General features: G+C 40.0%; 1 protein-coding gene across 2 annotated transcripts in view; it reads right to left on the bottom strand.

Annotated features, from left to right (window-relative positions):
* ANKRD12 (ankyrin repeat domain 12) overlaps positions 1-27,306 on the bottom strand; it is a 120,185-nt gene that overhangs the window by 24,132 nt on the left and 68,747 nt on the right. For both annotated transcript variants that reach the window (XM_045003048.1, XM_045003049.1), the window contains 3 exons: positions 19,515-19,657; positions 16,483-16,630; positions 6,965-11,718 (listed from right to left, as the gene is read on the bottom strand). In XM_045003048.1, the coding sequence (XP_044858983.1) occupies positions 6,965-11,718; positions 16,483-16,630; positions 19,515-19,657 (5,045 nt within the window). The remainder of the gene's footprint in view (positions 1-6,964; positions 11,719-16,482; positions 16,631-19,514; positions 19,658-27,306) is intronic.

Here is a 27,306-nt window from a genome sequence, read left to right as displayed (position 1 = left end):
CCAGATCATGGTGCCTGCTTGAAGGCATGCTCAGTAATGAGAATTTCTTTGGTTCTGATCCGGCAGTTATTGCTTCCTTAGGGTCGGAAGTGGTCCACATGGACTGTTTTAGCAGTAGTTTTTTCTTGAAGACCTGCACACCGAGCACCAGTCCAGGATGTGGCTTTCCCCTAATCAGAGTAGTCTTAGACTATGTCCGTCAGTGAGGGGGATGAGGCTGTCACAGGGGGGGTAGGATTTGAATCCTGACAGTTCTGAGTATGCCAGAAGGTGTGGCAGTTAGCACAAAGTGCCTCATACTGCTGTACAGAGAACTTACTGGAAAGTTTTGCCTTTCTTTTCTTTGGAAACATCGAATTTTGGAGTTTGTGAAATAGTAATAGTAGTTCTTATAAGATTTGTGAAAAAATGAACTTTAAAGTTCTGAAGAAAGTACCACTCACTGGGTTCTGTCTCACTGCCATGGGCAGTAAGAGGGAACTGAAGTAGGGTCGCAGTTGCTCTGCCCTTTATGCCCTTTCATGGCAGCATGAGGAGGCACAGCTCCAGACACACTACTCAAAAGGCTTTGATCTCACATGCATGAGGTGCACGTGCACCTACAGTGGGATCCACACTGACACAAACAAAATGAAGAACTTTGTGAATATAAAAAGAGACAGGAAAGAAAAATATCCTGAAACCAAATTTAAATAAATTCCCCCACAGCGTACATGACAACTCTGCCTCTGTGAAAAACTGATATTGCACATGGGAAAAAAATTATTTTTTCATACCACTAAATACTGCTTTTTAAAAAAATGAATACTCAGCATAGTGACTTTCATACAAATAACTAAAAGGGAAGAAAAATGTTACTTCATCTAATATTTGTTAACAAATCTTCACTAGTCCACATTATCAGACTTCAGGTGCACTATAACTGCACATAAAGACTTCTTAAGAAGAATTTTAAACAAACAGCAAGTGGCACCATAAAACTGTGAATTAAAACAACTTAATTATTCAAAACTCAGGTGACACTCTGCAATGGATTTCATTCACATAACTTTTTCTATTACAGTGGTTAGCTATGGTTTGACAACAGAACATCTGTTTTAAATAGCAACTGAAATCCCCCTCCTCCTGAGTAACAAAGAAATAAAGGATTAAATATACACACTACAGACTATTTCCTCCGAACGCTTCAATGTCCAGCCTTTTCTTTTTAAAAAAAAAAAGAACCTTCCTTTTGTTGAGCACTGGATATGACTACATTTGGTGCCCAAAGACCACTCATAGGGTGGCTAGAGGATTGAGGCTGCTTGTCTACCCGGCTCCAGGCATTGCAACCTGGTGCCCAGGGTTGCAGTGCTGCTCAGGTTTGGCACGGCTAGAGGCTGCACCAGGTCTCAATGCCCAGAGAAGGGAATTGGGCCTACCCGCACAGGACAGACGCTGCCACTGTGGGGGTGAGTGTGGGCAGGCTAGCTCTCCAACCTCCTGGCCCTCCCTCTTGTGGCCTTGTCTCCATCACAGGCTGGGATTAGGTTTGTGGTGCCAAAGCTGAGGATGCATATATGTAATGGTGGGTTGCAAAGAAAGAAAAAATGCAGTTCATTGATTGCCTTAGTAAAAAGTTTGGGAAGTGCTGCCCTAAGCTACAGGATGTTTGATGTGTCTGTCTCTGACTGACACACAGAGGAAACGTTGTCAGAAGTCCTCTGCAGACTGCGGTCCATCACACAAACTGTTATGAGGGTAAAAAGAGTTGACAGTGGTGGCTTCATGTTGATATATTTATAGATAATGTTAAAAACATCATAAAAATGAAAATAAGAAGGTGTACTTCTAAATAGCATATATAGATTAATGTGAGGTAAAACTCAGATCAAAAGAGGTTATATATTTTTGCCTAAAGGGACCCTTAGTCTCAAAGAACTGTTTGGTGAATTATAACAACTATGTATGGTCTTGGGGAAAGACAGGTTTTACATAAGAGCATTAAAGTCACCAGACTCCTGAGATGGAACAGAAGGCTCTTTATCATCATCCTCCAGGTTCTTTGTCTATCCTTGCCTGATGAAAACGCATGTTCCTCACAACTGGAAAAGGACTTACTTAGGGAGGATGCCCAGGGAACAGCCCCTTTAAATCTGGAAGTTTTAAAAAAGACAGGAAAATGTGCAGTGGGTGCACAGTGAGAAATGCTAACTATGACTTCATCTGGTCCCATGCTGTTGGAGACAGAGAGGGAGGAAAAAGTGAATGCTAGTACAGCCTTAGAATCATAGAATATCAGGGTTGGAAGGGACTGCAGGAGGTCATCTAGTCCAACCTGCTGCTCAAAGCAGGACCAATCCCCAGACAGATTTTTGCCCCAGATCCCTAAATGGCCCCCTCAAGGATTGAACTCATACCCCTGGGTTTAGCAGGCTAATGCTCAAACCACTGAGCTACCCCTCCCCCGCATTTTAATAAAGAGTGGGTCCATCCAGGGCCCTCCTTAGGCATACACAGCATACGCTGCTGCATAAGGCACCTGAAAATTTGGGGCACCCCTGGGTCTTAGTGTCCACCCACCCATCTCTTTCTATCCCTGTTCTGACCCTTCCCTCAGGCTCCCACTACAGCTGGCTGCTGCAGCCTGGTGAGTCTTCCTCCAGAGGGGATCTAGTACTTAAAAGTGAAAAAGACTTCCAGCCTGCCAGACCTATTAGCACAACATTGAAACTGTTAAAGAGCCATTTAAGTGGTAATGAAGCCATTTAACAGGCATTTGCCAACCCCCAGGTATATGCTGTCAGTTTCTGAATTTGCTGACAAAAACAGTTGTGCATTACTGTAACATAAGAACATAAGAACATAAGAAAGGCCGTACCGGGTCAGACCAAAGGTCCATCTAGCCCAGTATCTGTCTACCGACAGTGGCCAATGCCAGGTGCCCCTGAGGGAGTGAACCTAACAGGCAATGATCAAGTGATCTCTCTCCTGCCATCCATCTCCATCCTCTGACGAACAGAGGCTAGGGACACCATTCTTACCCATCCTGGCTAATAGCCATTTATGGACTTAGCCACCATGAATTTATCCAGTCCCCTTTTAAACATTGTTATAGTCCTAGCCTTCACAACCTCCTCAGGTAAGGAGTTCCATAAGTTGACTGTGCGCTGCGTGAAGAAGAACTTCCTTGTATTTGTTTTAAACCTGCTGCCTATTAATTTCATTTGGTGACCCCTAGTTCTTGTATTATGGGAATAAGAAAATAACTTTTCCTTATCCACTTTCTCAACATCACTCATGATTTTATATACCTCTATCATGTCCCCCCTTAGTCTTCTCTTTTCCAAACTGAAGAGTCCTAGCCTCTTTAATCTTTCCTCATATGGGACCCTCTCTAAACCCCTAATCATTTTAGTTGCTCTTTTCTGAACCTTTTCTAGTGCTAGAATATCTTTTTTGAGGTGAGGAGACCACATCTGTACACAGTATTCGAGATGTGGGCGTACCATGGATTTATATAAGGGCAATAATATACTCTCAGTCTTATTCTCTATCCCCTTTTTAATGATTCCTAACATCCTGTTTGCTTTTTTGACCGCCTCTGCACACTGCGTGGACATCTTCAGAGAACTATCCACGATAACTCCAAGATCTTTTTCCTGACTCGTTGTAGCTAAATTAGCCCCCATCATGTTGTATGTATAGTTGGGGTTATTTTTTCCAATGTGCATTACTTTACATTTATCCACATTAAATTTCATTTGCCATTTTGTTGCCCAATCACTTAGTTTTGTGAGATCTTTTTCAAGTTCTTCACAATCTGCTTTGGTCTTAACTATCTTGAGTAGTTTAGTATCATCTGCAAACTTTGCCACCTCACTGTTCACCCCTTTCTCCAGATCATTTATGAATAAATTGAATAGGATTGGTCCTAGGACTGACCCTTGGGGAACACCACTAGTTACCCCTCTCCATTCGGAGAATTTACCATTAATTCCTACCCTTTGTTCCCTGTCCTTTAACCAGTTCTCAATCCATGAAAGGACCTTCCCTTTTATCCCATGACAGCTTAATTTACGTAAGAGCCTTTGGTGAGGGACCTTGTCAAAGGCTTTCTGGAAATCTAAGTACACTATGTCCACCGGATCCCCCTTGTCCACATGTTTGTTGACCCCTTCAAAGAACTCTAATAGATTAGTAAGACACGATTTCCCTTTACAGAAACCATGTTGACTATTGCTCAAGAGTTTATGTTTTTCTATGTGTCTGACAATTTTATTCTTTACTATTGTTTCAACTGTAATATTTACTCAGAACATGTTAGTCTACAGGACCTTAGTTTAAAATTTGCTTTAAAAATATTTCATTTGTGTGTCACTGAAGATTACAAAAATCACATCTCTAAAAAAATCCTTGCATAGATTTTTAGATGCACAATCTGAGTATTCATCTTTAGCCTTAAATGCTTGGATCTTCAGACATAGTTTTTTTAAATAAATCCTTCAAAAGACTACCCTTATCTAAAATACACATGCGAGCCCGGGCTGCCGTCGGGCATAGAGGCACCAGTTTAGTAATACTGCATAGGGCCCCATAAATCCTAAGGATGGCCTTGGGTCCATCAGCAAAGAGACTTCCAAATACCCAGTTTCCATACATTCTGGCCTTAGCAAAGGCCAAATTGAAAAGCTTATGAGGCAGAAGTAGAGCTGGGAAAGCCATGGGGTTGGGGAGGTCCTTCCCATTTATTATTTCATGCTAAATGGGCTGCAGAGGAGAAAATCCCATGGAGAAGAATACTGCTCACAGGAAGGTGCCTTCTCTGCAAAGGACACAGAAGGGGCACCAAACATATAAACCTTACTGGTGGAATAATCAAAATTTTTAACTCTTATCTCCCCCACTCTCTCTGTCATGAAGGCAAACATGTAAGATAGAAAGACCTCACGAAGCTCTAAAAGTAGCCTTGAGAAGCCAAGAGGCCATTAATAGGTTTAGAACATGAATCTTCCAGTCAAAGATGGATAAGCCAACCATCCCTGAGAATCAACCTCTGAGAAAGCCAAAAAAACCCAAACACCTCTGTAGGAAAGTGTAGTATGTGAAACTAAACTGGGAGAAACTAAGCTAGATGTATTTAAACGCAACCTAAACTACCCAGACTTACTGGGATCACTGACACATCTAATGTGTTTACTACAGAGACTTCACTCAACATTTTTCAATTGACAGACAGGAGATTTCTTGTAATGGTCACCTCCTGAAGAGTGTTCACCAGACTTTTAAGTCTTGGGCTGAAGACTCTTTAGGTTAGATCATTTCTTACCTCTAACAATTTTTAAAAAATTAACCATAAAGCCCACTATCACTTTCAGAATATTAAGAAATATATAAATAAATAAATTGAGAATAATTGTGTGATACTGAGGAGTTCAAGATCCAAAACAATAAACAGTGGAAAGACTAACTGGGGGAGCTGTATTATACTAGCATGTTTACAACAATGTTGTATATAACATGGACTGTTGCTAAATTTCAGGAAAATTTAAAACTTCAACATCTCTTGTGACTACTTAAAAGGAAACTAACAATTGAAAGATTGTTTGTCAAATTTACAATCTTATTAGTGAAAGATATTTTTCCATATTAAAAGGAAGGTTAGTATTTTTAGTCTCTGACCTTGTCAGTCAGTCCGCAACTCAGCCTTCAATTGTAAGCACAATTTGCACTTTTTGGAGCCACAATTAATTGCAGGCACAAATATTAGTAAATAGTGCAAATTACAGTTAGCCATCTACCTGTTTATGTCTGTGTCTGGAATCCAATACAAGGGTAAAGAAAACAGGAACACATTAAGTAACAAATAGGGAAGCAGCCTCAGGAAATTCTGGCCATAATTTTCTACACATTTTATCAGGAAATATAACTATGATTTCAGAGATTCTTACAGCTGAAGTCTTTACTTTTTTTTTTTTACTTCTCTGGGCAATGGGTGTAATCTGCCTATATTTGAGTCTCTCAACCCTTCATAGAAATATATTTGGTAAACTATGCTTCTCATCTCACATTAAGGACATTAATGGTATTCAATTCTTTGTGCTTTTTGGTACAATCTCTAATTATTTTTTATAAATTACATAATCAGTAGAGTTTAACATTAGCAAAAATAATTATCTGTAGCTATTACAAATATTTCTCTTATTCAAAAGAACTATGAAGGACTTTGAATCAACTGCAACCACATTTTTGGCAACTATTTTTTACTTATTTAGTGCCCTTCATCTAAGTATCTCAACGTGTAAGGTAAGAAGTATTATAAGTAAATTGACAGAGAGATTAAGCATAACGTTTTCAGAACTGCTTAAATTATTTAGGAACCTAAGTACCACTGACTTTCAACTCTACCAAATAGCTTAAAGCATTTAAGGAATGGTTAAATTACTGGCACTGTCAGGTTAAAAATAACATTTAAAAGAACAAATTTCCCTACCCGCATTACTATCAACTCCTTAATTTGTTAAAACTGATACAATTCTAAGAATCTTAATTTACTTTAAAAAAGGGAGGTGGGGGAAGAGAACTGAGGTCCTCAAAAAAGAAAATATAATTTTAGCATTGATTTCACTTAGCAGGACTTTTAAGCTGAAGAAGTCTTTTAAATATCAGAAACATTTTTCTGTGCATACCTTTTACATATATCTTCCATATATTATCATCTATCTTCTATTATGGTGATTGCTGTGATACCACTGCTCGTTGCTTATGCAGAGGAAACCATGTGCACTCAGGGGCAGTACCCACAATACCATTAGTCAACATTGGTCAGCTTATGCTTTTCAGCAAATGTTCTCTGCCCAACATACCAGAACCAGGGATAAAATTTTCAAATGTGATCAAGTGAACTGACAAGAATATGAAAGATATACAGTGAGATGAAAACATGCCATTCATTGAATACACACCAAAAGATCTTGTTACTTACAGTTGGAATGCATATCTTGCTCAAGGGGTTGCCATCCAGTAGGTATGATCCATTGAAGGTCACATATTCATCATAATATTGAGGTGCCTGAGGAATAACGCTACATAATAATTTACGTTTCTCTTCTATTTTTCTCCTTATATGCAAGTACTCAAAATATGGATTTGCTCTCTCTGAACTGTATGGCTGAATCTCTTCGAGTTTCAGAGAATCTACAATAGCTGCCAGAGACTGCTGGGTTTTCTCCTTAGCTTGCAGTAAAGAGGGATTCACTTGTACAGGCTGAGGCACACGTGACACCTTTCTTTTGCGTGGATGGTGTACTTGAGCATCATCTTCCTCAATTAATCTTATCCTTCCTTTCATAGATGCAGCTGACTCAGAGTCTTTTTCTGATGTTTGTGTGCAACCAATAGAATTCTGTTTACTCTGACTAGCAAGCATATTTGCTCTATTTCTAGTAATTCTTTGAGGAACTTCTTGCTGTTCTGTTTTATTATCCTCAACAGTTTCTTCTACTTCTAGTTTAACTGTCTGACTGTATTTATGTACTATTTCTTGAGCAGTTTGCTGTGAATTATCTTCCAAATTGGACAATGGGTACTGTGGCGGGTCATGTGTTGAAATATTTTCTCCACCATCTATAGTGCAATTATTTTTATTAGCTGATTCATTTATAATTCCTTTTGGTATTCCTGCATTTAGTTCACATAGATCAATGTCAGCTCTACTATTATCTAAATGTGCTGAAACCAAATTTTCTAGTTGGGCTTTTTCATTTTGGATTTCTTGAGTGTTAGCTGTGCTACTATCTACTTCATCAGCACGAGAATTCTTGTAAATAATTTTACTCAACGCATAAGAATTTGTATTTATTTGTGAACAAGCATCATCTGCAGTAAAATCCTTTTCTGACAGTAATGTAGATAGAGTATTAGCTCTTCCAAAATTCTGTGAAATATCCTTAGTGACACTTTCAGGATATACAGTGATAAGCACATTGGCCTTTTTAATATTTGATGGGAACAAAGTGTTTTCAGCTTCTCTTGTATTATTTGTGTCTGTGTCCAAAACAGAACTGGTAGTTTGAACTAGATTTTGTTGCTGTTGTACAAATATTGGCTCTTGATTGCTAATACCTGGTAAAGATATGTGTTTAGACATACACTCTATATCTGGGAGTGGCTGGATATGCAAAGAGCAGGGTGACTGTGAAGGCAAAAAAGATGTAGAGCAGGGTGACTGGGGAGGCAAAAATGATGTAGATTCCTGAAAACTGGACTTTCCCATAATTTCAGTGTGCTGAGGTAAAAATTCAGACAGTTTCTGCTCTTTTAATGTCCTGTTTTCAGAATCATGCAATGCTATGACAGTACTAGTATCTTGCTCTGACGTTCCATAACCTGAGCAGTTGGATCCATTACTTAATGAATTAAGTCTGTCAAAAGGCACATCCCATGGTTTAGTTAGCTGATTCAGACCACTTTGACTATATGGCTCTAGATGCATATGAATTTCTTCGGAAGGGCTCAACTGAGCAGTATTTTTAACAACATTTGTATCCAGTGTAACATGCTTGTTGCTACCAGTTTTAGTTGGAGAAGATGTAAAATTGGAATGTAAACCAGACATACTATTTTGAAAATCCCTTTCAGGCAAACTACAAGAAGATACTTCTGGTTTGGGAGAAGTGCAAGTATGACTTGGAACTACTAGTAGAGCACTCTGAGTATTTTCTTCAGATGTTCGAGGCTGTTTTGTGTGTTCAGAAATAACACTAGGCATACTGCATCTTCGCACTTCTACAACAGGTCTACAGTCATTTAAAACCACTTTAACATCTTCAACAGAAGCTGATCTAATGTAGGCTGGTGGAAGTCTGTTTGCAAAAGGAGGTTTAATGCGCTCTGGCAACTCTGCTAGGCTATCAGTCTCCCTTTCAAGAAGGGCCGGAGATTTGGCCAAAAATGGTGATTGTGAAAAGGACATTTGGGAATCAGAACCTTCTAGCGTAAAGTCTGAATCATATTCAATTATGGGTCTTGGAGTAGTTACTGTAGTATGGCAAGAATCTTCTGAACTAGCAACTGAAACCATTGACACTGACCTGGAGCTTAGACCTGTCTTTTCACTTTCTGATCTAGGAGATCTATTTAAGTTGTTATCTAAAACTAATAATGACTTTCCAGAATTTGTTAAGTTCTTTATGTCTACAGATTGGGATCTACTACTGGTAGCATCCTTCAGCTGCTTCTCTTTCATGTAAATGTCTGACAATTCTGAGCTTTTTGAACGAATCAGCTCTTTGTTTTTTGATTCAGTTAGTGAATGTTTTGTTTTTTCTTTATCTTTTATCTTGTTAAGTTCTAAACAGGACCGATTCCTTAATCTTTCCTTCTCTTTTTGTTTTATTTTTTCTTTATGTTTCCTATGCCACTGTTCAATTTCCAGATCTTTAAGGCTAAGCATTCTTTCGAAACTAGTTTGCATTAAATCATCATTCACTAATCTCTTTTCTTTAGGTCGAGTATCTTTTGGTGCTGATGATGGTTTAGGCTTAAGTTTTTCAGATTCAAGTTTTAGTTTAGGAAAATTATTTTGCTGCATTTTATCTTTGTGTTTGTCTCGTTCTTTGTATCGATCTATGTCTTTATCCTTTTTATCTTTCTCTCTACCATCTGGAGTTTTCAGCAATTCATCTTTTGGTTTCTCTTTCAAGGACAATTTTTCATGCAATGCTTTACTACTATCTGTAATATTACATTTCCTCTCTTCTTGCATGTGCTTTGAGTTTGCTACTGTTAAGCTGTCTTTATCTCTGGACTTTTCCTTTTTCTCAGCCTCCTTTTCTTTGTCTTTATTTTTGCCTTTTTCTGGTTTACTATACTCACTTTCTTTTTCTGATAGTTTGACCTTTCTCTCAATGCAATATTTTTCTTTGCTTTCAGGCAGGTGTCTGTCTTTGTCAATCTTTTCTTTGTCATGTTTTTTATCAACTTTTTCTTTGTTTCTTTCTTTGTCATCAAGTTTTTTAATAGTACTAACATTTTTTATCTTATCATTTTCTTTATAACATTTATCTACTTGCTGGGAATTTGTTTTTTCCTTTGCTTTTTCTATACTTTCATTTAGCTCTGCTTTCTCTTTCTCTGGCTTATAGTCATGTTTTATCTTTTTCTCTTTATCTACATTTTTTCTTTCTACCTTCTCAATGTCCTTTTCTTTAACTGAGGTTCGCCTCTCAGCTTTTTCTCTGATGTTTTTTTCCTGCTTTTCAGTATCTGCTTCTTTTTCTACTAAATGCATACTAGCTGGCTCATCTTTAGTACCTACAGCTGAACAGAACAATTCTGTTTCTTTATCTGTGAATATGTTCTCTTTTTCTTCTTTTGTATCTTTCACTTTTTCATCCTTAAATAATTTCTCATTTTCCTTTCGGTTTTTTTCTTTCTCTCTCTCATCTTTAAAACTTCTGTCTTTCTGGATGTGTTTCTCTTTTACTGATTTATCTTCTTTCACCATACTTTTTTCCAGCTTTGATTTTCTCTCTGAAGAAAGAGATTCATGGTCCATATTTAACAATATATCTTCAGTTTCATCACTTTTAAAAAAGTTCTCTTTCCAAAATTCTCTATCAAACTCAATATTTCTTTGTACCTCTTTAGCACTATCTTTGTGTTTGTGTTTTTCCTTTTCCCCATCCTGTTCTTTTTTGTGCTTGTCCTTTTCTCTTTCTTTATGCTTCAGTTTATGCTTTTTAAGTGTTTTACCTTCCTTGTCGATTTTTTTCAGCATACATTCTGAATTCTCAAATGCCGAACTATTTTCTTCCTCTTTAATTTTAGGACTAGATTTTTCACTCAATTCTAAGTGCAAATCTTTCTGATGCTTGCTTTTTTCTTTGTGTTTGCAAGATTTGCCACTAGAGCTTTCCACTAGATATTCAGAATCTGTATTATGATCATACCTAACTACTTCAGATTGTAATGATATTTCAGAATCTCCTGGTGATAAGCATGTTTTAGTGTTTTCTTGCTTTAGTGGTGTTGACTGCTTTTCACTTAATCCACAGGGATGTTTAGGAGATTTGCTAGCAGTAATATGAAATAAGGGTAAAGACGACTCTTCTTTTGGGCTAAAAGATTTTTTAAACATCTCCTCCTCTCTAGCTTTGTCTAAAGAATCTAGTCCAGAACTAACTACATTCGTCACTCTAGTATTTTCCTTTTCTTGCTTTAGTTCTTGATTCTCTTTATTTTTGCTCTGATTTTTTAGCTTCCTTTTAACTTTCCCTTTTTGCTTGTGGTCGTTTGAGACAATATATTCTTTTTTCGTTCTTATATCAGAGTTTGGAGTTTCTGTGATAGAACAAGGAGGAGAGACAATCTTCTTGTCTTGAAGAATTTCTTCATCTGAACTTTCAGAACTTGAGTACAAAACTCTAGATGGTTTCTGTTTTTTACTTTTAAATGATTTTGGAAAAACAACTTTTTCCTGTTTCACAAATAAATTATTCTTTTCTATTTCAGACTCATCCTCTTTTCTTAGATCCTTTCTAAGAATACGTTTGTCATCAATCATTTTTATTTCATCTTCCTCATCATCTTTAAACTCATATTCATCAAGAGCAGTTGAAAGTGGTGCCTTACTAGGGACCATCTGCTTGCTGTCAATGACTAGAGATTCTTTTTCTGCTTCAGAATCAACATTCCCATCTACACTGGAAGGATTTACAGATGGAGCTTCTTCAAAATCTAGGTTGAGAAAACAAAAACAAAGAAAATAATGATGGAGACATTGACAACTCTGAATCATATTATAAATATTATAGACATGTATGGATAAATCATTAATTAATTACAGAGGTAAAATCTTCACATGACAAAATATAAGTTTACTGTTACACAATAGTTTTATAAAAGACAGCATAAAATATCACATATTCGAGAATTCACTAGTACTATTACAATATTGTCACATACTCTATACTTCAAAAGCCAGTGGTTTTAAAGTAGTAGTCTGACCTAACCAGACATCTTTTACACATACAAACTTAAAACCGAAAAAACTTTTTTTTTGCATCCAATAAGATTAACTATGGTAAATTTATTTACAGCTTTCAAATTCACAAAACAAATGTGAAAGAACAAAGAGCAAGAGTATGACTAATACATTATGAAATAGTTTGTGTACAGCATATAACAAGCAGTATATTAGTTTGTGACTTGTCAAAGTATGGGGAGGAGAAGGATAGCTCAGTGGTTTGAGCGTTGGCCTGCTAAACCAAGAGTTGTGAGTTCAATCCTTGAGGAGGCCATTTAGGGAACTGGGGTAAAATTCTGTCTGGGGATTGGCCCTGCTTTGAGCAGGGGGTTGGACTAGATGACCTGCTTCATATACTATGAAAATCAGGGTTGCATTACTTTATATTTTCTACAGTTAAGTGAGTAAAATGTGATACACTGGTTTCATGCATTAGTTTTTCACCTCTTGTGAACTAGGACCAAGTTCTGATTTAATTCAGTAAGAATTTGCAAGTCTTATCTCAATTTATCACAAAATTACCACTTATGGCTTGTCTACATGAGGGGTTTAGTCTGCAGTAACACGAGTTCATCCGGTGTGAAAATGCCTGCATACACACAACATAATTCATTACAGTGCTCTAACTCTGCAATCACCAGTTACTCTAGAGTCCTCTTTCAAGCTGTGCTAAGTTTGATACAACTTGAGGTAGTGCAGCCTATTGTTCATTTGCATGCAATGCTGCCACACACTACTTTGGCAGTCCTCCAACTGCTATCCCAAACTGCTTTGTGTGTTTGTTACTGATCTGTCTGTTTTCCTATGTGCTTTCCACTGCTCTAGGATCAAGTTAACCAGATGTCCCCCTCCCCTGCTTAAAAACTGGCATAGGGCCAGAATCTGACTATTTGCTCTTGGATTCAAATATCAGCATCACTCCATATTACTCCAGAAGCATTACAACAAGCCTCGAGCAGCTGCTTGGAGTTGTGCAAAGAGCCTAGACCTCTTTACCATGTGGGGAGAAGCACTGATGCAGCAAGCTCTTGTGGCCAGTCAACAAATAAAGACGTGTTTGTGGACATTGCTATGCAGATGTCTGCAAAGTGTCACAACCAGGATGCTGACCAGTGCCAGACCAAAACCAAACAGCTCAGGAGGACTTGCATTAAAACCAGGGATGCCAGGAAACAGTCAAGACAGCATATAATCTGTCCTTTTTTTGAGGAGCTGGCCAGGATTGTAAGCAATGACACCATTACTGAACCCAAGGAGGGTTGTAGATGTACCCTGCTTCGCACCTCCCCGCCGCAACCTCTGCCGATGACAAGCAGCAAGAATCTTTAGAGGAGGAACACAAGGAGGGCAGCAAAGAGCTCTCCCCACAAAACCAGGATCTGTCTGGGACTCAAGACCTTAAACCAACTGTGTAAGAGCAAGTCCAATTCCCAGCCAGATACCCAGGCTGAGATTAAGGAGACAGATCCTAGAGAGGGAGCCTTAGCATGTAAGTATCTGTCTTTACAGCATATTATTCGATTGTGCTGTCCTAGCTTCTGTTCCCGGTGCCCCATGACCACAGCCATTTTTGGCAGATTTGAGGTAGGAGCCTCTCTGAGTCTCCAGCCCTTGCCTTCCTCGATTCCTTGGACTACACTGTCTATTCTCCCCCCATCCCTCTACATGTTTTCAAAATGGTGGTTGGTCTGGCCAGGCAGTCGGCTAATGTCTCATACTAATGCCCCAACCATTCACTGTTTAAAAGCCCATTTCATGGAGGACACATACCCATCTACCTATTTTCCTTTCCTCTCCCTGCATCTATCCTGTGGGTCTTAGGTCCATTTGCTCTCTGAGAAGAATTTGGCGGCATTTCGGCAGTGACGCCTCTGGATGACGTCGCTTGTCGGCGACATTTCAGCGGATGCTCGATCGCCAGCCAGGACGTGGGTGCATTTAGATGCCCCTGGGGGCGCCATGGCACCCATGGGCACCTGGTTGGGGACCCGTTATAGACTAACAGATGTATTGGAACATAAGCTTTTGTGGGTGAATACCCACTTCGTCAAAGCTTATGCTCCAATACATCTGTTAGTCTATAAGGTGCCACAGGACTCTTTGTTGCTTTTTAATGTGCTACTTGTACCACCCCATCGAAGACACTGTAATGCTCACAATGCATTTGCCCCTCTCACCAGGATAAAAGCTGGATATACAGCTGCACAATTTAAATGCTCTGAGTCTCAGGCCTGAAAGCAAGAGCAACAGGCATCCCTGACAATTATCCTGGCTATTTCCATTTTTCAGTGGATGTCTTGATGGCTGCTCAAACCTCTGAGCAAGTCTCTGCATCTCAGCCCACCACTCATCATTGAGGCTTTCTCCCTTAGTCTCACAATATTGTGCAAAATACAATATGCGGCTACAATCTTAAGCAAGTTTTTTTCTGTAGCTTCTAACCTAGCTCATAAGCACACTCAACTGTCATGCTGCAACTACTGAGGTAATAGTTAAATAGCTCCTTCCTTCAGTCCAAGTGGCCTGTAAGTGAACATCTACACTGGAATAAAAGACCTGTGGCATGACCGCAGCTTCTTGGGTCAGCTGACTTTCAGGGTCCCAGAGATTGGGCTCCAGTCCAAGCCTGAACATCTACACACCAATTTTACAGCCCCGCAGCCTGAGTCCTGTGAGTCCAAGTCAGCTGACCCAGGCCAAGCACGGGTGTTTAACTGCTATGTAGATGTACCCTAAATGGCTTCCTTAACCAGGGAAGCAGAGGATTAAATGGGTCTTCCAGGATGAGCAGAGCAATCTCCATGCCATTGGTGTCCATAGTGATCCTGGGGGCAAACTCTCTTTTATTCATTAAGGTAAACAAAGCTGAATTCTGAAATATCCTAGCATCATGGACCTTCCCAGCATTTTTGTTTGTGAACCTTCCATGATGCTCAACCATGTTCTGGGAAGATCCTGGAGAAATACCCTTTTCTATTGATCAACTCTGATCCTTCATGAGGAGGGCAAACAATAGGCACATGGGTCCCATCAAAATCCAATACAGTCTGGGAACCCCATGTGTCAAATTCATCAATAATTTCCTGACCATTACCAAGCTTTATAGCCCAATGCAACAGTATCTTACACATGGCATCACATCCTTGCATGACCATGGCCCCAACAGTCAATCTCCCTGTACCAAATTGCGTTGCTATGGACTAGTAACATGCAGGAGTGGCCAGCTTCCCAATTGCACTGACGACCCACTTCTCAATGGGATGGGGCACCATACATTGGCACGCTGCTGCTGCAGCAGTTTCAGGGCTACTTCAGCACAGATCTAAAAAAAGGTTGCCTTTACTATCCTGAAATTCTCTTGCAACTAGTGCTAATTCCAAGTCTTCAGAACAATAGTCTTCCACCAATCCTTAGGCCAGAACAGTGGTGCACTGTGTGAAGCTGATATAGGAACCTTTCCTGTAGTAGCAGTTCCTCAGTGTCATCACCTTCTTCCTCCCTTCTCTGCTGCTGAAGCTGCTACTGTAGTAACATCATCTGTTTGGTGGTGCTGAAGGTGAAGTCCAAAATTGAAGCCACTCAGCTTCAAGAGCTCCAATAAGCCCAAGCAGCCTCTGTGTATTCATAGTTGCCAGCAAAGCGGTGCAAAGGATTGTTGGGTCCATGCTGGCTAACAGCAATTCAAAAATGGCATTAGCCCACCCATAAAGAGATGAAGCATGAAGCAGATCAGAATCATGGGATCTTTTAAAAAATTTGACCCAAGTCCCAGAATTACACTGGCTTCTGCTATGCACCCCACAGTGCACACAAGAAAAATCCCAGAATGCACACTGCTCAGCAGCAAAGCAAAGGCACATGGGATACCCTGCCAGAATGCCATGCGTTTAGTATACAAGAAGCTCTCGCAGATGATGCAAATTGAAAGAAGGCATAGCCATTCTGCATGTATGCTATTACTATGGCTTATGTACAGTGCATCAAAAAGCATGTGTCAACTCAACTAAACCCCCAGTGTAAACTAGGCCTTTTTTTTTTTAAAGGGATATGAAACAAACATCACGTTATTATGTAACTGAAATAAAAAGTTCTTTCCTCCTTCCTATGACTTGCATTTTTAAGCTTTTTTGAGCCAACTGAAAAGATCAGAAAAAAATCACAGAGTTATATACTCCCTTTACGGTATAACTGTCTATCTAGGTTCTTATAGCACACCAATAATTGTTTTACTTGAATACACTAATCAGCATGTAAAAACAGGGTCTTAAAATGAAAAAAAAGTGTTAGACAACCTTAACTACAGGTGTTGCTACAAACTCTTCCTCTAATAAACTGTACTAGCTATCATTACTAAAAGACAGTCAAAACATGCAAGTTGAGGTGAACAAATCTATATTCTTTTATCAAAAAATATAAAAGAGGTTATTTATAATGCATTTTTCTAGTACAGTGCAATTAAGGTTTAACTCTCTAACCTGAGCAACTGTCTTCATCATCAGAAATAGGCACCTCCTTTTTCAGTAGCAGTTCCAGTTCTTCTGTTTCTGCTACATCAACTGGTCTCTCCCCATGTTTGTTGGCCTGAAATGGATTTCCACCATGTCGAAGTAGCAGCTTCACAATCTGCAATGTGATAACTTGGTTTTTACATTTTGTAAGAGCTAAGAAGTGACCCACAAAATAAATACAAACATTAACTGTGCATTCTTCCTCATTTTTGACTTCCTGAGTAATAATCTCCAATTTGACATGGGCTCTGTGAACTGTAATGACATAACAGAGTGCTCCAACCTTTTACCTACAGAGGCCCAGATTGCAGAACTGGTCTTCTGGGTTGCATACTACCTGCTGAAATGGGATGTAGCCCATCAGATTAAGGAGAAAAAATGTACCCCCTCCCCACACAATTAAAATGTCTTCAGTTATTTGGACCTAGCAACAGCAGGGGGTGCAAAGGAAGGAGCCGCTCTTCCCTCTTGTCCCCTCTGCTCCAGCCCTGCTCGCACTCACCCAGCTGCATCTCCTGAGCTCTCCCTTACTCTCCTCGACCCATCTGCACAGTACTCTGGTCTGAGGAAGAGGAAGTGTCACTTCAAGAAGTGTAGTGACAAAAGGCCACTGGTGGTTTTTGGGTTTTAGGAAGAAAAGGGTTGTGAGCCACTGCTATAAGATGATGAAAAACTGGAGGACCGTAACTTTTTATTAAGTAAAAATGTACTTGTTTTCAAATTGAAAAGAGGTTCTAACAACAATTTTAACTAACTGAATCAGACAAAGCAGCACAGTGAGATATTTTTACCAAGCATGCATTCCCATGCCATGACCTATTCCTCTTCTCCATAACTGATGGCTGTCTCATACCTTCCCGCCAGAACTCTCCTCTCCTTCCAACATTAACAAGCGCTCTCTTTCTCTTCCGACCCTTTCAATATCCTGCATTATTTGGCAGCCAGATCTGAGCAGTTGGCACTTCTTCCTGGAACTATTGAGCTCTCCCTGAGTGCTTATGGGAGACAGCAGAGGAGCTGACAACTGAACATGCAGGTAAACAAGGTACCAACCCAGCACACAGCAGCAGCTGTGATCTGTAGGACAGGCAATGGCAGTAGGCAGTATCAACATAAGCCTTTCGGTGTTGCTTGAGGCTCAAGAACTTCGTAGCTGTAACTGGTGCGAAAGAAGTGATTGGCTAGCACAGGGGTCAGCAACCTTTCAGAAGTGGTGTGCCGAGTCTTCATTTATTCACTCTAATTTAAGGTTTCGCGTGCCGGTAATACATTTTAATGTTTTTAGAAGGTCTCTTTCTATAAGTCTATAATATATAACTAAACTATTGTTGTATGTAAAGTAAATAAGGTTTTTAAAATGTTTAAGAAGCTTCATTTAAAATTAAATTAAAATGCAGAGCCCCCTGGACCGGTGGCCAGGACCCAGGTAGTGTGAGTGCCACTGAAAATCAGCTCGTGTGCCGCCTTCGGCACAAGTGCCATAGGTTGCCTACCCCTGGGCTAGCATATTTTTTTTCATGCATAAGACTTGAAATTTAACTTGTGATTAACAAATGAACAGGCCAGACAAAATCAGTGGGGGCAAGATGTGGGCCATCTGAACCACATGGACAAAACCCCCAAATTACACTATATAATAAAATCAGTAAATTGTAAAAGTCTATATTCTATAACCGGGTTTAGAGGTACAACATGAAAAAAGAAAAGTTTGTCCTTATGTAATTCAGTAGTTGTAAAATGAATTTCTGGACAGCTGTGATTCCTGCTCAGCTCTCTCAAGTAGATGAACTAATAGGAAGATTTAAAAATGTTGTTGCCATCACTCATTTGGAAGATAATTTCTTTCTCATTCCAAAATACTTTTTGTAACAAAACAGAAAGCACTGAACAAGCAAGAGGCAGCTACAAAATCTTGTCTAAAATTATCTTCCTTGCCTATTGATCTAATCACATCACCAGCCCTTTTTGAATCCCTCCAGTTTAAAACTTCTTGTCCTTACCTTACAGACCTATATAATTCTGCCCTGGCTCATGCATCTCTGAACTTGTTTCTTATCACATGATCCCCTTAATTCCTTTAATGATGGAAGCTTTCTTGCCCCTTTTGTACACTTCTTCCACAACTATCTTGGTGACTTTGTCCATCCAGGTCCTACGTGCCTAGAATGCTCTATTTTCTGTTTTCCAAGCCACTATCCTTTCTTCATTCAGTTCCATTCTGAAGGCCCTCTTCTGCCATGATACCCACAAGAAGGAAGTCAATAATTATAATATAGCAAAAAAACTTGTCATTTTCTACTCTAGATTTCCCAATGTACCTTGTCTTGTTTAGAATGTAACCCGTCTGATGTACAGATGATCTATGTTTTTAGTCTCGTACAGTGATCAAAGCACATAGCTTTATTAATAATCCTTATTTTAAGTGCTAACAAATAAATGATCAATTACTGGAGCATCTAGTCTGCAGAAATCCTGCACAGAAATAAAAAACACAAATCCAGAAATGATGGAGAAAATAGATGGCTGTAAACCTACAGAAATAATTTCAATTTCCTTCAGCACTTGACAGCAAGTATTTAATTCTTAAGAGTATCAGGAGAAATGCTTATCTAGCTCCATACATAAGTCCATAAATAAATGGATGAAATACTATAAAAATACTCTATAAAGTATCAATTTTAAATATTCACTAGAAGCTACAGTGTAGTTTAGAAGTTGTTTTCTGTTGAAAAACACACAGGAGAAAAAGCCTTAGGAAAAAAATCTTGCTTTTTAACCTGCTTCCATTCAATAGCTTTTAGAGTCTTTCTACATTTTTTGAAACAGAGAGTAGGACAAAAGATCTGTCGAGTACTGACAACGGCAAAAAGCAAGACAAAAGATTTTAAGATGTCACAAAGAGCAGAATCAGGATTACATGGTCATTCGGTAGAAACTACACCAGATTCAACATTTGCACCTACAGATATTTACTTATTTTTTCCCTAAAGCATACTTACATCTCTATGCCCACTGCTAGCAGAATCATGAAGTGGAGTATCATCATCCAGTCCTTGTGTGTTCACATCTGCACCTGCTGCTATCAGAACCTTAGCAACATCATAATAACCAACATTACAAGCTTCATGAAGTGGAGTCCAACCTGTAATCATGGAAGTCAGCATGTTTAATTTTTGATCTTATAATATTAATATATTGTTTTTAACCAAACAAACCACTTGAAAACATCAGCACAAAACATAATTGTTATGTGGGTCATTTCAAAGTTTTGTGCATGTGTGTATGTGTAGATAGATATATCTATATCTATAGCTATCTCCTAAGCAAATTCCTGTGCTATACTGGACTTTATATACATAACGTGGCACTACTGTAACACCTTCCGTCTCAAGATCAAAATATGTTTTATAAATGTTAAGCCTCACACTAAACACATTATAGAAGGTAAGCATCCTATATTTACTAAGATTAGACTGAGAACGGAGCTCACAATGCAAGTTTATGGCAAAATTGAGAATCTGATCAGAAACCACCACCCTAATTATACACCTCACTCCTTCCTGGTAAATAAATATTTTAGACACATTATTTGATTTATATGCAAATGACTGAATAAGACTCCATTTGGAATTACAACAAACCTCCACCTTAAGAAGTTTGCTTATGCTAATTGCCAATCTCTGTTCTTCTACAGTAACTGAACATGCAACAGTAATGACTGACAGCTTTCACATTTTTGAGTACAGGTGTGAATAGCACCTACCCCTTATCAATCATTCTAGATAAGCTACTGACAAATAAACAAAAAAAAATATTTCCTGATATTTCTTAAAGCCACTAACATTAATTCTCATAATCAGGGACTTCAAGATCCATCTTACTAACCCATCTGCCACCAAGGCTGCACATTTTCTCCACCTCACTTCTTCATTCAACCTGCAGCCCTAGTTCAACTCTCCCATTCACCAAAGGGCAATTTACTTTATTTGGTCTTCACCAAGCAGTGCTCACTCCCCCTCTCTCAGATTTCTCTGTTGCTGAGTTACCCCTCTCCAACCATCAGCTGGCCTCTTTTCAGCATCATCCAAGAGCCTCCCCTCACGCCCCATACTTGGCCTTTCTGTGACTGCCAGTCCATCAGTATTGATGACTTCTCATCTGTTCTTAGCCCTCTTCTCGCTTGATATGGCTGTTGATTCTTTCCAGGGACCAATCTCCTTCACCCTTGACTCTTTTTCCCATCTCCCATCACAAAGTCTGTCCTACCAACCTCCCATCCCTAGCTCCCCACTCCTTCCCAGGGCCAATCAGAGGGGGGGCCTGAAGGGCCATTTAGCCTGGGCCTCAAGCTCAAAGGGGGCCTCAAATTTAGACACTTGTTAATTTTTTGGCATTTGATAAGTTTTGCAACTTGTTTTTATGCGCATCCCTATCGGACCAAAATGTGACACACACTCTCAGCTTAGAGCTGCAAATTTAAGCAAATAAGAGATGTGATTTGGTAAAAGACAATTTTTTTGTTAACTGATACAGATTTTGTCATATTAAAGAGTTACAAATGTTTATAAATATAAATTAAAATATATCAGTTCTGATGGCACAAAATTAGACCGTGATGAACATGTCCTCTGAGATCAGCTGATTATATAAACAAACCACTACTAGTGGCTGGTGCTGGATCAAGTGCGTGGTGAAAGGCAGAGAATTGTTACATTTTAGTGTCTTTATAGGTTTACGTCTAGTTGACTAAGGAATTTTTTTATTTGTGAGAACTCCTCATTATTATCGTCATATAGTAGCTAAAAGAGGTGACTAGTTGGTTGGTTGAGCCCTAACTTAGTAGCTTGGCCATCATCATAGGCATTTGTAGTCTGTAGGCCCAGATTCAAGGTGAAAATTTGTGAGGACAATCTTGCACAGTGAATTTTGTGAGGACGCACGTTTGAAATTTTTGCACATTATCCCTCTGTCTATATCCGTGTCTGTGTTTACTATATATGTCATCCCTTTGTTTTCAGCTCATCCTGTTATATTATATTTTGCGTGCTTAAGTTTTGATTCAGTGATAAGGATAATAACCTGTCTGACTGTTTCATTTTGTATTCTTAATTAGTATTCCTTCGTTTTAAGTCTTTTCAGTATTTGTGTACCATTCAGCATTTGTGTACATGTTTACAGTAGAAGATTTCAAGTGTAGATAAGCTACTTATTTACAGCAGAATATTTCAAGTGTGGATAGGATACATATTGACCAGATAGATCACTATGAAGAGGAGATTTGAAAGTGGTGCAAGCAAGAGACAGTGAAAACAAATGAGTGAAGCAGCAGCTAAGAGCTCAAAGCCCATACCTTCATTTCTCAAACCACTGGAAAACACACCTTACCCAACAAACAATGCTACAGATAATGAAAACTCCGCAACTGCAACAGGTGATATTTCAATGCCAATACCTGAACATGAGGATAGCAGTCAAGAAGGAGATGTGCCAACAATAACGGATGCAGCAGAAGATCCTGTGTACGATCAAGAAACTCAACAGCAACATGAAGATGTAGATCTTATGTAGCAAGAGCAATTCATGAGTAGTACAGGTTTGACTGTGACTAACATTGGAATTACTGACAAGAACAATGCTGCCCAAATGCAATTTTTTCTTCAAATTAGTTGTTTTGAAATTCCAAGTAACATTCCACAAAATTGTGCTTTCCCTACTTGTCTGCTGACAAAAACTCTTCCAAAAGGGGAGAACTGCGCAAGAGACTGGTTATGCTAGAGAACGGAAAAACAATCTCTGTACTGTGCACCCTGCTTCATTTTGAACAAAAGTGCTGCAAATGCATCAGTTCTCCTTGATCAATCAGGATGGAGCATCAACAGAGGTTGGAGGAAGTTGAAAGACCAAATACCACCACATGAGAGTTCAACGTCACACGAAGAAAACTACGTTGCATGGAAATCAGCCAATAGGGCAGCATCAGCTGAAAGTTCATTTGAGAATTAACTCTTGACGGAACTCTCTACAGAAACTAATAACTGGAAAAAACTTCTTGAGCGCATCCTGAATGTCATCCTTTTTCTTTTTGAGTGGGGATTGGCTTTCTTTGGTTCCAGTCAATGTATTGGTGATCGTGCAAATGGAAACTTTCTAGGCATAGTTGAGCTCCTAAGCAAATATGACCCACTTTTATCGGAGGATGTTAAACGTGTTCGAGAATCACAAGAGAGTCAAAAGCGCATGCAAGTCCATTATCTCTCAATACACATACAAAACGAGTTTATTGAGCTATGTGGATCATTCGTACAAACAACAATTATTGATGAGATTCGAAATCCAAGTATTTTTCAATCATTGTTGATGCCACTCCAGATTGTTCTCACAAAGAACAGACTACTATGGTTATTCGATATGGTAAGATTGTAGACAGCTCAATTTTCAATTGAAGAAAGGTTTATTTTGTTTGATAATTTTACGAGAAAAACGAAGAGAAATTGGTGCTCGAGTACTAGCAATTCTAGAAGGTTTTAAGTTCAATTTTCAAGTCTGCATTGGTCAAGCCTATGACAATGGATCTAATATGGCTGGGAAGTACAAAGGTGTACAAGCAGTTCTGCTTGAACATAATTGAAACTGTATTTTCTCCAGCTGTGGAAACTACATACTAAACCTTCTAGGTGTTGACTGTGCTGAATCATGCAAGGAGGCAATTACTTACTTTGGAACGGTTCAGCAAATGTACAATCTCTTCAGTGGCAGTTGTGACAAAGTTCCTCCTCTGCCTTGGTGGGTCCTGCGCTTATTGGCAGATTTGCTCACCTCAGAGATTCACGGCAGCCTTCAGTTTGGCCACTTTTGCCAGTGGCTCAAACCTGCCGTTCACTCAGCTAACCTCATCACTGGCCAGCATGGGGAAAAGGAGAACAATCCCCGCAGTCTCTGCTGGCCCACCTAGTGGTTCGGAGGGTAGGCCAGAGACCTTCCCCTCAGGTGGGACCCACAGTCCAGGTCAACTCTTCTTATATCAAATAGGGAGTTGAGGGGATGGGGGGAACCCAGGCCCGCCCTCTACTCTGGGTTCCAGCCCAGGGCCCTGTGGATTGAAGCTGTCTACAGTGTCTCCTGTGACAGCTACAACTCCCTGGGCTACTTCCCCATGGCCTCCTCCCAACTCCTTCTTTATCCTCACCACAGGACCTTCTTCCTGATTTCTGATAAGGCTTGTACTCCTCAGTCCTCCAGCAGTATGCCTTCTCACTCTCAGCTTCTTGCGCGCTTCTTGCTCCCAGCTCCTCGCATGCACCTTACTAACTAAAGTGACGTCCTTTTTAAAACCAGGTACCCTGATTAGCCTGCCTGTCCTAATTGATTCTAGTGGCTTCTTAATTGTCTCCAGGTGTCCTAATTAGCCTGCCTGCCTTAATTGGTTCCAGCAACTTCCTGATTGTTCTGGAATAGCCCATTATCTTACTCAGGGGAAAGGGACCCGCTTAATCTGGGGCTAATATTTCTACCTTCTATCACTCTCCTGTAGCCATCTGGCCTGACCCTGTCACAGTCCACAAAGGTGGGAAATTCTGAAACAATATCTTCCTGTTTCACTGCATTCAATGTCCAAAACTAGAGAGTCTGCACAGATTGACTGTGTTCATCCAGTTGCGCGGCATTTGAATTCAGTGAGAAAGGCTTTAAATGAGCTTTAATCTCTCAATCTCACTGCACAGGCTCGAACTGAACTTCAGTCTATTCAGAAGCACATATCCAAATTTGAATGCATTCGGATGTCATCTTTGTGGATAAAACTACTTACAATGATCCACCAAACTAATCTGGTAATTGAAGCATGCAATGCTACACTTGCTGTTGAGAGGGATAACTTTGAAAGTCTTATCAATGACATTCAACAGATTCATGAACAATGGGATGCGATCCTGACTGAGTCCAAATTAGTAGCACAGAATATTGGCATTTCATCTGAGTTCTCCACCAATTGCAATTTACCTGAATCCGATGCAGAGCAGCATTATAGGGTCAATGTCTTCCTTGTCATCATTGACTCTATTCAAACAGGTCTTACACATCGATTTGAGTCACTGCGACTAATTTGTACCCTTTTTGGGTTTCTTTGGCAGTTCAACAGACTGAGTAATGAAGATCTACTTTCTGAAGCTGAACAATGTCAGCAACAGTACAACAAAGAAATTTCAGACAAGATCATCTTCCTCAAACGAATATATTCCACAAACTTTAAATTGGATTGCAAGCTAAAGGAATTGCTTCAAGAAATACTCAAACTTGGACTCTCTCGGGTGTTTCCTAATATCACAATCGCATTGCATATTTTTGTCAGTTTGCCTGCATCAGTGGCTTCAGGTGAACGTACCTTCAACGTGTTGAAGCAGGTAACAAACTATCACCGTTCAACTATGGGTTAAGAGTGTTGAATGGGTTTGCCATGCTCAATATCAACTGTGACACTGCATGAAAGTTAGATTTTTCCTTAATAGTTAGTGCATTTGCACAGAAGGCGGTTAGAAAAGCATTTGTTAAATTAAAAAAAAAAAGTCAATTTATGTCTCACTTTTTTTTGGTGCCTTCTTTTGTTTTCATGTGTCATCATTTTTTATTTTTATTATGGCTAGAGGCCTCAAAAGCTGGAAGTGGCCTGGGCCTCTCTGGACCTCTGAGAGGGCCTGCCACTCCCCACCTAATATCTGTCTCTGGCAAAAATCCCATGACCAGGCTGATTTTTGTCGCAATCCGATACGAAGTTATGGCTTTGGATGGCCAATTGTCGGTCCATGGCCATCTTGTCCTGTTAAGAGGACAGAACTGCCTCCATCTTGGACTAGGTTCTTGTATATAGGAGAGGGCGGAGACTCAATCCTGCCCAGCAACACTGGCTGTGTATGTTCTCCTGTTTTTGTTTTTTCTCTCTCCTGCTGGGCCATCTAAAGGTCAGGCTAGTTGTGTGTGTGAAGGCCTGATTCTGCCCGGCAATCCGTTTTTTTTGGGCCGGTCGTCTGGAGGTCAGGTTAATCCTGCCCAGCGACTCACTTTCCCGCTCTTTTTGGACCCAGTCATCTAAGGGTCAAGCTTGTTTACTTGTCAACTCCAGTGTGCCGTGTGCAAATCCTGCTGACGTGGGGTGGCAACTGCTCGGAGCCTGGAGGGAGGAGGGACCAGGGAGCCAATCAGATGTTGACACGAGGGAGTGAGACCTCTCAATAAAACTAGGTTTCCCCCCAAAATTTGTGTGGAGCATCCGCGTGTTAGCTGAAGGACCTGATCGCCCTTTCGGCCAGGGTCTCCTCCCGGTAAAGCGCGCTCGTGTCATATCGTTTGGATTCGTTGTCGTTTGGACCCGATCCCTGTCAGCTAGTCATGCTTCTGGTGTCTGTTCTGCTGGTCAGCTGCGCCTGGAGTGCGGTATTTGTTTTTTTGATATCTGACAGTTAGCTTATCTAGCCTCTTGTTTTTCCCCTCCCTAACTCAGTACCAAGTATCTACTCAGGATATCAGGATTGTATTAATGAGCTCAGAATTACACAATTGCTTAGCTAGCTTGTATAATTGTTCTAGTTGTTAGTAAATTGTTAATTGCAAACTGTTTTATGTGTGTGAATCACTGCTCTGTCTTTGTCCAGAGTGAATGAATCTGGGAGCTGTCTCCACCTGGAGATTAGCAGACCAAGGGGTTCCCGTCCCCGCGGTCTGAGTGAGTGGAATCTGCCCAGCTGCAGCCGCACCACACTCTGGGTTACCCTTAGTGTGAAAGCAAGGGTGGCTGAGGCAGTGGTCCGTGGGTCTCTGTTCTGTGTTGCACCGGGTACCGCCCTGACGAACCCGATTCCTATCTTGTAAGATTGGTGTGTCTGCCTGTTTGGTGTGGTGTGGTGAGCAGTACAAAGTGTATTATTACTGTGTTTTGGGTTGTGTTTGTAATTTTGATACCATCCCAGCCAAAGTTGCCTACTCCCCCGGCCCAAGTTGTAATTATCCCCCAAATAAACGCAGCCACTTGGCTTTTCACTGTTATTCTGGTCCTGCCTGTTTTTCCTCACTCAATACCAAGCTTAACGGACCGCAATCTATTTCGGACAATTTTGTACACTACAAATTAATTCTCTTCTCTTCCAGTTCTGCTATTTGCCTAACTAAATAACACTACTTCTCTAACGTAAATGAATCTCATGCTTGCAGCCACCCTTTTGCCTACTTTGACTCTCTCCTTTCCTAGTGGTTCCACTTTTCTTCTCATGCGGAATCTTGTAGATTTCTTCCAACAGAAAACTGGCAAGATATCTGACCTTCCCTTTCTACTCCTACAGCTCTCTCTTCCTCCTTCCTTGTCAGAAATGGACATTTCTCATCTGCATTGCCCTAACACCTTCACTTGCCCCAGTGACCCCATTCTGTCTCTTGAGACTTGCACCCATTCTCACCTCCTCCCTTTCTCTTCTCCTTAACTTCTCACTCTCCTCTGGATCTTTCCCCTTATAATACAAGCATGCTTTAATCACCCCATCTTAAAAAAACAAACAAACAAACATCCTTTGCCAACTTGATTTGCCTCTCCAACTACCGCTCCATTTCCCTTCTCCCTTTCATCTATAAGATCACTGCATCCATTGTTTACAATTGCTGTATGCAGTTCCGCTCTTCCAAATCAAACCTAGACCCTGTCCAATATGGTTTCCACCCACTGCCCTCCCCCTAAACTGCTCTCAGTAAAATCTCTAATAACCTTTTCTTGGCCAACCGTCAAAACCAGTGCTCCATCCTCAGTCTCCT

Source organism: Mauremys mutica, chromosome 2 (assembly GCF_020497125.1).
Source record: "Mauremys mutica isolate MM-2020 ecotype Southern chromosome 2, ASM2049712v1, whole genome shotgun sequence".
Classification (NCBI taxonomy): domain Eukaryota; kingdom Metazoa; phylum Chordata; order Testudines; family Geoemydidae; genus Mauremys; species Mauremys mutica.
Note: the sequence above shows the minus strand (reverse complement) of the source record. Positions and strands in the feature narration are given on the sequence as shown.